General features: G+C 38.0%; 1 protein-coding gene across 1 annotated transcript in view; it reads right to left on the bottom strand.

Annotated features, from left to right (window-relative positions):
* The window catches only part of LOC150087925 (potassium channel subfamily T member 2-like), a 223,851-nt gene that overhangs the window by 183,697 nt on the left and 29,877 nt on the right, over positions 1 to 10,277 (bottom strand). Inside the window, exon 3 of the mRNA XM_090370515.1 lies at positions 6,912 to 7,171. Within this exon, the coding sequence (XP_090226641.1) occupies positions 6,912 to 7,171 (260 nt within the window). The remainder of the gene's footprint in view (positions 1 to 6,911; positions 7,172 to 10,277) is intronic.

Genomic DNA, 10,277 nt, shown 5'->3' on the forward strand with positions numbered 1-10,277 from the left:
AGAACATGTAAAGTAACGCTTTTAATGAATGAACCTAAGTTGACTAGGCTTAATAAAACTGTGGTGCATTGGATTATTTCGATTAGCACCAAAGTTAACTAAGGATGTGAGAATCTTTAGTGACTGTAAACTACTTTGCGACAGGATTATACAAGGTTCGAATCCAAAGAAACGAGTGACATATCGTTCTCCGTCTCACCTGAGGTCGCCTACAGTCTCCATATTTCCATAAACCCCAGGAAGACTTAGCTTTTGAAATTCTGCTATTTAGTTTCGATTTTGTTTTAGAAATCAGCTGAAAACTTGGAGTAGGGCCAGGGATCTAGCGTTCTTTACAGTTGTACAGATGGTGCTCACTACTTGAATAGGTAGTGAAGGAGTTAAAAGAAAAAAAAATTAATATCCATCAGTCTTCTTTCTTAATGAGTCCAGAGCGTTCTGATACGAAGGGCGGTGTACACTCCGTACTGAATGCGACGGAGAACGATTCAAAGCTGCAAAATTAGCACAGGTTGGCTTTATACTCTTCTCAGAAGATTCTGGTATGAATGTTCACTCCTTGCGTAGTAGGAGCAAACCATTTCTTTCAGGTGACAGTGTCCTGTTGTAAACATCTGTAGCACATCGTGTTGAGCAATCTCTTAAACTTTTAGCTTCGCCATGCCAGGAAAATGTGTTGAGAACGCTCCAGTACTCAATACCATAATGAAACAATTCCACTCATATAATTATTTTAATAAATTCCCTTCTGATATGCCCTTCTTCACATCGAGGATGATATACGAAGTGAGGGTCTCTAAGGCATACTGACAAATTACTGAAAGTGCCAGGAGCGCTCGGAAACATCTAACCTTGATCAATTAATGTAGAAGAAGACTTCTCACTAGTACTATAACAACAGCCAATACACTTAAGACTTGGTAGGTTGGACTGGTAAGCACTAAAGTGACTAAGACAATGAGATCATACCATTGCCTAAATAAAGCCCACAAAGCTTCTCCTGTCCCGTCGAAAATATTTCTCAACTTCAGATAGCAAGGGTATTCGAACCTCGATGTAAGACTAATGGAAGAGAAAGCAGCCATAGTATCCACTGCGCTGCCCGCGAGGTCGCAAATGTGGTAGAAAAGATGGTCCAGATAAAATATGGGCTTAAGATCCAGAATAGTTAAATATATTTCCGATGAGTGTACCTCAATTCAAGAACACCAACTCCGATAGAAAATTAGTTGGTAGAAAGCATAATTGCGTCTTAGTAGACATTCAATAAATTTCAATCGCGATGATTGAATTTGCTCTATCAGAGTGTGAGGGATCCAAATAAAAGCAACAAATTCCAAAACTGCAACGGCGCTTTAAAAAGTAGAAATGAGAACTGAAGATCGGTAAATCCGTATTATTTTCATTTGATAAAACGATTTATTATTATTTTTTTCGGTTTAATAATTCCAATTTATCAGAATCATATCTCGCAGAAAATGCGAGTCCTAAATCCTTTGGATGTTTACCGTGGTGTCACTGACATCGCAATTTTCTAAAGATTTTTGCCTCGTAGATTCTGTGATTATATTGTAATTGAACAACATTTCCAAGGATCGATATAAAGCTCATTCAAAGAAGTCTAAGGCAAGGAACAATGATCGTTGGCTTGCAAAATTTTGCTGTTTGCAGGATGAACACCGTGGATCTCCGAGTTTCCGTGTAATATAGTCATCACAAACGCTGCCGCAGTACTCCCCACCTCCAGCTGATAATCGATGGGAGAAAAAAAAGCTACCACACTCCCAGAACATGAAAACGACTATGTTTACTTTACAGCCCCTGAGAGCTCGAGCCTGGATGCTGTTTTTCCGTTCTTTCTTTTATCCGACAAGTAAAATCTTATAAGTTTACGACCGACTTTATACTCAAAGCAGGGAGTATAATGCAAAACAAAATCCAAACAGAGCATCCACTAGATGGAACTGCTATACAGAGCAGTATCTGGATGCAAATCTTTCAGCACTCTTATTTCAGTTCTTAGTGACATCACTATGAATTTATTTTTTTGCAGGAGCTCTCAAGGTCGCCCGATTTTAATCATTTTGGCATCCTTCATACGCGCTGCTCATAAGGTCACGTGTGGGAATACAGCAACACAGGCACAACTTCCATATAAATCGACTAAGATTTAATAATTATAACATATTTTTTATACTTTCCTAATTTTAACGAATAAATTGAATGTTATAAGAATGGATGACAGCAGAACAACTAAGAGGATAATGGAATGGAAACCTATCGGTAGGAGGGGCAAGAGGAAGACCGCGGAAAAGACGGAGGGATGGCGTAGAAGAGGACTTAAAGACCATGAGAATAAAAAGTTGGAGAAGTTGGACTTCTGGGAGGGCTTACTGACAGATTAATCTTCTGGCGATGCTTATTTTTTGAAAGTAGTGCAATACTACTCGGGGGTTGTAGTGCTGTGCTTCATCTCCTTCCAATAAGACTCGATTTAAAGCTCGAAAAAAAATTGGGTATGGTGTCCTAACTCACAGAAGCAGCTCTTATCTTCAGCCTACCCCAAAGGGAAAAAAATGGATGCGATACTCCATAATGTGTATGTGGTCGCGAGGTATTTCTAAACAAATTTTAACCCCCAAATTGAAATTTCACAAACAAAAAAGTCGATATTACGAAGCGTAATATTGATTTTTGATTCTGAACTTTTTTTGGATCAACAAATGAATTTCCTATATAATTCAGATAACTAAACAAAGATATCTATTCAATGAAATCAATTACCAATCTAATATATTGATGACTGAAAGCTAAATATATCAACCATAGACTTTGATATGTAATTTTTGTTGATCGCAGTTAAATTTCAGATTTTGAAGTTTCCAAAGGCAAGACTTAATATACCCCATAATTATCTCCAAGTTTACAAAATCTGTTTGGTTTTCCTGAAACGTGGAAAAGCATGTTATAAACATCTCAAAGAATATTCAAATTTGATACGATAATGAAATATTTGTGTCGGATATTAAAAATTGCCATTTTCTTACTTTATATTTGATGTTTACTAGAATTTATATGAATGAAAAGCCATTATCAAGACTTGGAGAGATAAAATTCCTGTTTTGTCTGCACATGACATTCAAATCGCCACGGGAAACGGTTATAATTAAATAAAAGAACATTTGGCTGGACTCTGCTAATGAGCAATAATGAAAGCGAAGGACATTGGATAATCGAGGCTGAATTCTGTCATATTCTTGTTTACAAGTTAATGGTCCCAGTTCCTACATCATTAAGTGCGGTCACTGCCCTGATCAAACCTACCATCAAAAATTTCACCAAATATGTTTCGGAATTATTAACAGAAAAATCTATTATTACGTCAAGTTTAAATGAAGCGAATTACCTTAAATTATAAGACTGCCACATATTGCAAGAGCAGTTTTAGCTGACGATACGCACTACCTTACCAAAATATTAGAGAATGCAGATAACAGAAGCAATCCACACTTGGCATGAATTCTACGAGATGTGCGCAGGTATCTCTAGTGATGTTAGTCCAATTAAGTAAGAGTGCGTAAATGTTTTCCATATTGAACGCATCTATTAAGGTACATTAACCATAATAATGATTTTTAATGACTTTGAGACCCCAGTTCTCTGTTATTATTAATGAGTTTGATACAAGGAAAGAGGATCATAAACCATAGATCATTAGATTTAATTAGGGTATTATTGGAACCAAGAAAACTATTTCAATTGAGACTACACTTGAACTTCAATCTCATGAAGTTCGTGTAAGGAGCTTATAGGACTATCCCAGTTCTCAGATAACAGTGCAAACTCTTTTCAAACTTTGAGGACATATAACAGTAGCTATATTATAACTTTGAAGTTCGAGTGGTTTTAATTTTAGATTTGCATGGATTGTTTGCCCGATGGCGAGGGGGGGAGGAATCTAAAATAACGTTAACTAGCGGAGGACTCAATGAAATTCTACAGAATGAAAGGTTTTAATAATTGTATGCGAAACTTCTTGAGAAAACTCGGCCATAGTTTAAGGATGAGACACGCATCTCTCAATGTGATTTACCATGATTGCCTGTTTGATATCGATGTGCTTCCTCCATATAAACAAAAACAGTGTACGTATTCTCATAAACAGGAAATTACACTCAATAATACAAGAGCCTCTCCAAACGTGTTTCCTCCCATCTCCATACCTTGAACATCTCCTGACAAAAAAACACGTGGCGATTGGCAACGACTGACAGTAATTCCAACCACCACCTGCTGCTATTCAGTGAGTGCTTTTCCAGTCCACATCATTAAACCACCACCGATAAATGTCTTTCTCCGCAATGTTATTGGCATGAATTGGTTCCCTCTCTCTCTCTCTCTCTCTCTCTAGATAAAATTTTTGTCAAGAATTCAACAATTCGACTGAAGACTACATCAGTGCAAAGTGCTACGGCCAATGACTCCTGGGTCTAGTCGACATTCTGCATCAATTTAGACTGCACGGGATCAAGGTAACGCAGACAACGTCATTGTATGTGGATGGTATTCAGGACCGTATTTAGACAGCACGAGACCATAATTCAAAGCATGCGAAGATCCCCCAAAATATAAATAAATAAATTTACATTCCTCGACAGCTACATAGAACCATAGAAGTTTACAAGATAGAGAGAATACAAGGACATCACCGTATTCAGCAGTCACTTGAACTAGAACCAAAGTCAACTGAAACCTCTGTATCCTGCTGTTTAGCCACTCGGCTTTGTCCTTTCCCAAAAGGAAAGGCCAGACACCGAGCAATGGCTTGCACCTAAATCCGGCACTGACAGTATGCCTGAATGCAACCAAGCCCACCTATAGATTCGGCAAGATCCGAAGCAAACTGTTGCGCTGTGAAGTCTCAGCGACAAGAGGACAGTAATGGTCTCTTAAAGATCTTCAAAAGAGAGCGTTTATATATCTTAGAACTGATTCTAGAGTCTGCTTACAATGCAACGAGTTAAATTCAGCTACCCAGCCACTTTGGCTTGACTTTGTCCTTTCTACATTCTCCGTATTGTTCTCCACCTCAAAAGGATCATCGCGAGTGAATATTAACTTAACATTATCCCAAACGCTCTCACAAGCTTGAAATTTTAACAACTAATATTATGGATTATAATGAATTTGTTTTGATTTCATCAGATTTTAATCTACATCTACTTCTTCCCCACCTCCTTTGACAGAATGTAAATCAACCTTCATGACCTCTGTTCAACAAATTTTGTTTTCAATTTAATCACAAACAAGATGACAACAGAATCTACGTATTCAAACCTCAATAATTTCCACATTTCCAATTTTCCCACACATCTACTATCCTTTAAGTTTTATGCGATCCATGCTAGAAGTGTTATGCATATTGGTAAATACGGGAGGAAGGCAAACTTAAGGGGGAAACAAGAAAAAATTGAAGTGGCAGTCTTTATATTTTGATAATTATTGAGAATGTTACATGTTTAGTGCAGATTCATTACAACGTGTTTTTAATGAATGTTTGATTTTAAAAAAATAAATAAATATTAAGACAGAACGAGCTCACCTCACAACATTGGGGGAAGGGGATGGAGAAATGGCCTACCTATTCACTATATATCTTTTCCTCTCTTACATAAAGAAAGAGAGGAAAAGATTTTCTTTCATTCTTTTTTTTTACTCAAGAAAGATGATGAGCTTCTTTTTTGAGGAAAAAATCTATTTAAAATAGATCACCTTTGGGCGATATCTGTGAATCTATTTAAAATATATTCATAAAAAATTTAAAATAGATTCACAAATCCTATTTCCCGAAACAAAATCTGGGAAACTAGGGTTTAAGTTGCATGGACAATACCATGATCAATTCCCACAGCAAAACAAACCTTGCCTTTGTAAAGAGTTGTCTAGTATTGCACTACTTTCAACAGATATCTTTGGCTATATTACAACTTCAAAATCTATTTCGTAAACAAGCGAAATATGGAACGATTCTTTACATCTGATGAGGGGCCAACGAGTCCTAAAAGAAACTGTCACAACATCTCGTCTTTTAAACAAATGATCAGTTAACCTTTTGGAGAGGCCATTTGTTTGAAAGTAGTGCAATACCAGGGACACTCATGCAAAGGCAATTTTGTTCTGCTGGAGAATTAAGGCCATTTCATTAACTGTTCAGTTCAAATCCAGCTGCTGTAGAAACCAGAGTGAAACCGCTGGGATTTAAATTAATTAATTCTTAGCCTACTAATACAATGTTAGAATGTATTAAAAAGAAGCTTGTTTATGCATGGGTAATGCATGAGCAACTGGACAACTCTTTTACAAAGGCAAAGTTTGTTCCGCAGTGGTAATTAAGACCATCATATTGTCCAATTAATGTCAATTGTTGTTAGACAAGAAATATCCTTTAGTTATTAAAAAATCATGTCACATTGGTTGGTAGCTATCCTGTTCGTGGTTTAACTTTGTTGAAAACCCAAACTAAAGCAGTTGCCATTAAGCAATGAGGACCCAGTAATGAACAAGTGTGACAGATCGATCTGTCGGAGAGCAGAAGCAACAAGTAGCGAGCCATCTACGCTTAACGATGAAGGAAGCAGACAGCTAAATCCGTGAAGTAGCACGGGCACTGAAGCCCGGTGCAGTTCTCCTGCACCTGTTAAGCGACATTGTACAACACGTTATGCCGGCTGCACATATCATTGCACGTCGATCGAAAGTTCACGCACGTGTGGAACCACCCCCAACCACTCGTCGATAATTTCGAACACGTAATGACCACAATCTGGAAGAGGGCATTTGTGGCTCGCGCCAACCACTATAACCCAGGTATTGTTCTCTCGGCAAAGCGATAAAAAAGTAACGTTGCTTACCTTTGTCCATCGTCGCCGAAGGCGTAGTCGCCCAATATTAGGTCACGCAAACGATAACGAGGAGGCAGTGGAGGCACAACACCGCTCTGCATAGTGTTGGAAGCCATGCCGGTACAAGCGGCGTGGAAAGTGCATGCACACGACAGTCCAGGCGCCAAAGGTACCGCCGATCCCTCACGATTCCAAGCCTCGACTACATGTCTCGTTTCACAGTTACACTCTTGATCCCAGGCCATCGATCCACCGATACCACGGCTGCTCTGAAGGAGTAAAAGGATGAAAGCATCATTAGAAAGCTATCAACAACTCCTACAAATGTATTTTAATGCAAGATTAGTGAAAGCCAGGATTTAAAGAAAGAAAGTTTTCTGCAAATGTTAGATTAATTTTAAGACGTATCTAATTATAATTTATAAGATATTATTAAGATAAATTAGAAATAAACGTTAAAGGTTTCGTTTTTGTAAAATTATTATTTGCTGTCTTCTCTACATCATTTGAGCGTTTTGGTACACAGTTTTGGACCAATTTATCTTATAGTTAACAAAATGAAAGAAAACGTCAGGAAATATTCTAGACACCAATCCCGCGTTAATGTCTAAAAGAGTCATTGAACGTGTTGAGACAAAACTCAACTCGCTGATGCCATAGTATCCAAATAAAAAGTTAGTCCTCGGACTTATTGATCACACCTCGTGTAATGGATTATTAAAGATGAAAATATGGCAGATAAACACCAAATTAGGGACTATTTTTTCGAACTGTTTGATTTTGAATCATTAGAAGCCAAACATTTACTTTTGAATTTCTTGAACCACGTTTGATTTTGATGGTCTGAAGATGACAATCTCGTGCTCATCCGCTAATGTAATGAAATGAAAGTCGTTGAACATACACGCAATTTATGGACAACTACACGTAGGAATACTTTGAGTTATTTCCACGGCTTATCGGTAGCAGCCTTCACGATGATTGATGGTACACACACATGACACTAGAGAGGTTTAAAGCTGACTGCTGGATAGAAGGCAGTATTTCTCCGTTTTGGAAAATGAAGTGAAGATTTTCCATAAGTGAAATTAATGTCTCGATGTTGATAAAGCCTAGGATTTAAACTGAAGCGTATCTTTTTTCTTTAATATATTTATTCATTCCATCTTAAATGAATGGTGCTTTCCATCTGTAATACTATTTATTAAACGTTAATACTATCCTAATAGATATTTATTTAGCCATTTTTTTCCTTTTCTGACTACAAACTAGTAAGAATAAAAGTATTTTAAATGCCTACGTAATATTTTGAAGTGCGCCTGTAATTTTATTACGGTCAATTGAAGACTTAAGAAAAATGTCGAATACCAACATGTTCTCCAATAAATCAAAGGTTTGTTTCGGCTATTGAAGACTGCCACTTTCTTCCGAGGTGGTCACTAATTTTCCAGTCTCGAAATTGGCATCTGAACATGAGAAAGCGTTTTGTGTACTCTCACATCGCACAATGAAATCGATAACTGCTGTTCAACGAGGATTTCGTAAGGAATAAGAGAAGGATCCGTCAAGTAGACATTCCATTCACCAACAGTACCGAATCGATTAAGCACTGGGTACATTCACAAAGGAAAAAAGATCGGATAGTTTCTTACCAGAGCAGCAACTGCTAAGTGTGTTCGTAATTCCTATCTTTATAGTCCAAGGTGAGTCTACGATTTATCCAGTGCGGAACTTATTCATCTGAGCGAAGAAAGTTCTAAAAAACGTCTTGGCCTTCTCCTGTGCAAACTGCAAGGTTAACAGTTCATAACAGGGAAGGATAAAATGAAACGTTATGAATTTTTCTGGCAGATAATGAACTCATTTGCCGATGTTGACCTGTCAGATTTGTTCAAACGATGAAGTAATATTTCATCGTGATGGACAGGTTGGAGGCACAACTTTGGTGAAAATCTGCATGCGTACGTTGAAATACGTCCAGAACAGCCCTTATATTCTGTGACTGCTTCTTGAGGATCATTTATAATGTGCGCCGATTAGTACATGGTAAATGCATTTTAAAATGTATTAACAATTGATTTAGCATTCGTAATTATTTCTTTGAAATGTCTGTTTTAATAACTGTGCGATTCAGTCTCACAAGTCAGATGATCCATCTTAACTCAAATTTGTTAAAAACACACTTGCCAGAGTTTTGGAATATTTTCGTAGCTATCCGTATGTATTTCACTTTTTTAATGATACTTAAGGAGCTTCGCAAGTTAAATCGAGTGCACCTTAGAAAGCAAGGTGTGGTCGAAAGGTTGGCAGGATGGTAATGACAATAATCGAGGTACGCTACTGCAATAAGATCTAGAAAAATTAGGTCGATCGGCTGAGAAATAGCAGTCCAAGTTTAACATTGACAATGCAAGGGTAGCAGCAGTAACCCCAGATTAACATACCAACTGTGCGGTACTGTACTCAGAGTAGTGGAAAATAAGAAAGACCTGGGGTAATTGTGCAGTGCAGACATGCTGCTAGAACAACTCATGGAGTTTTGTCAATGATATACAGGAAGTTTTCTAGCAGGAATAAGGAGGTGATTATCCTTTTGTACAAGGCCATGGTTAGGCTGCGCCTTGAGTACTGCATACAGATCTGGAGGCCTCATTTTAGGAAGAATGTAGGTCTGCTGGAAAGGGGGTGCAGAGAAAGCCAACGACATTGGTGAAGGGAACAAAAGGGTGCTCTTACCAAGAAAGACCTCAGTTCTGCAAATAGTATCATCTGGAGACCAAGTACCTGCGAGGAGCTCTGACTGAGATGTTCAAGGCCTAAATGGATTGAGTTAGCTCAATATTGATGGCATTGTTCCTCTTGCTGAGACTACATACATGAGGGGACAAATTGAGGAAGGATAGATGTGCAGAATAGTTGCAGGATAGATGTGCAGAATAGTTGCAGGATAGATGTGCAGAAGCTTGCCTTCATCCAGCGGGTGATTGATTGGTGGTACAACCTCTTCTATCTGTAGTTGTGGAAGTGCGCAGTTTGAATAAATTCAAGGTAAACCGTACTGGACATTCTCATGGATATCCTTTGGGGTAGCCTACCTTGGCACTGTATACACTGATTCCAAAGCTTCTGCAATTTCTGAAAGAATTTCCGATAGGCACCTTTTGGAATTTCTAATATCTCCTTCATCTTATTCTGAATAGTTTGTTCATTCGACGCAAATCTGTAACCTTTCAAGAACTTTAAGCCTGAGAAACAAACATAAAAAATCACGAGCACAAGCAATTGAATTTTGAAGTTGAAGGGTGCCACAGCGAGGATCACCTTCGACGGACAAGCAACCTCCCTTAAAATTTGCAACCGAAAGTTCGTCGAGCG

The sequence above is a fragment of the Mastigoproctus giganteus genome, chromosome 3 (genome assembly GCF_048544385.1).
Source record: "Mastigoproctus giganteus isolate SK-2022 chromosome 3, ASM4854438v1, whole genome shotgun sequence".
NCBI lineage: Eukaryota > Metazoa > Arthropoda > Arachnida > Uropygi > Thelyphonidae > Mastigoproctus > Mastigoproctus giganteus.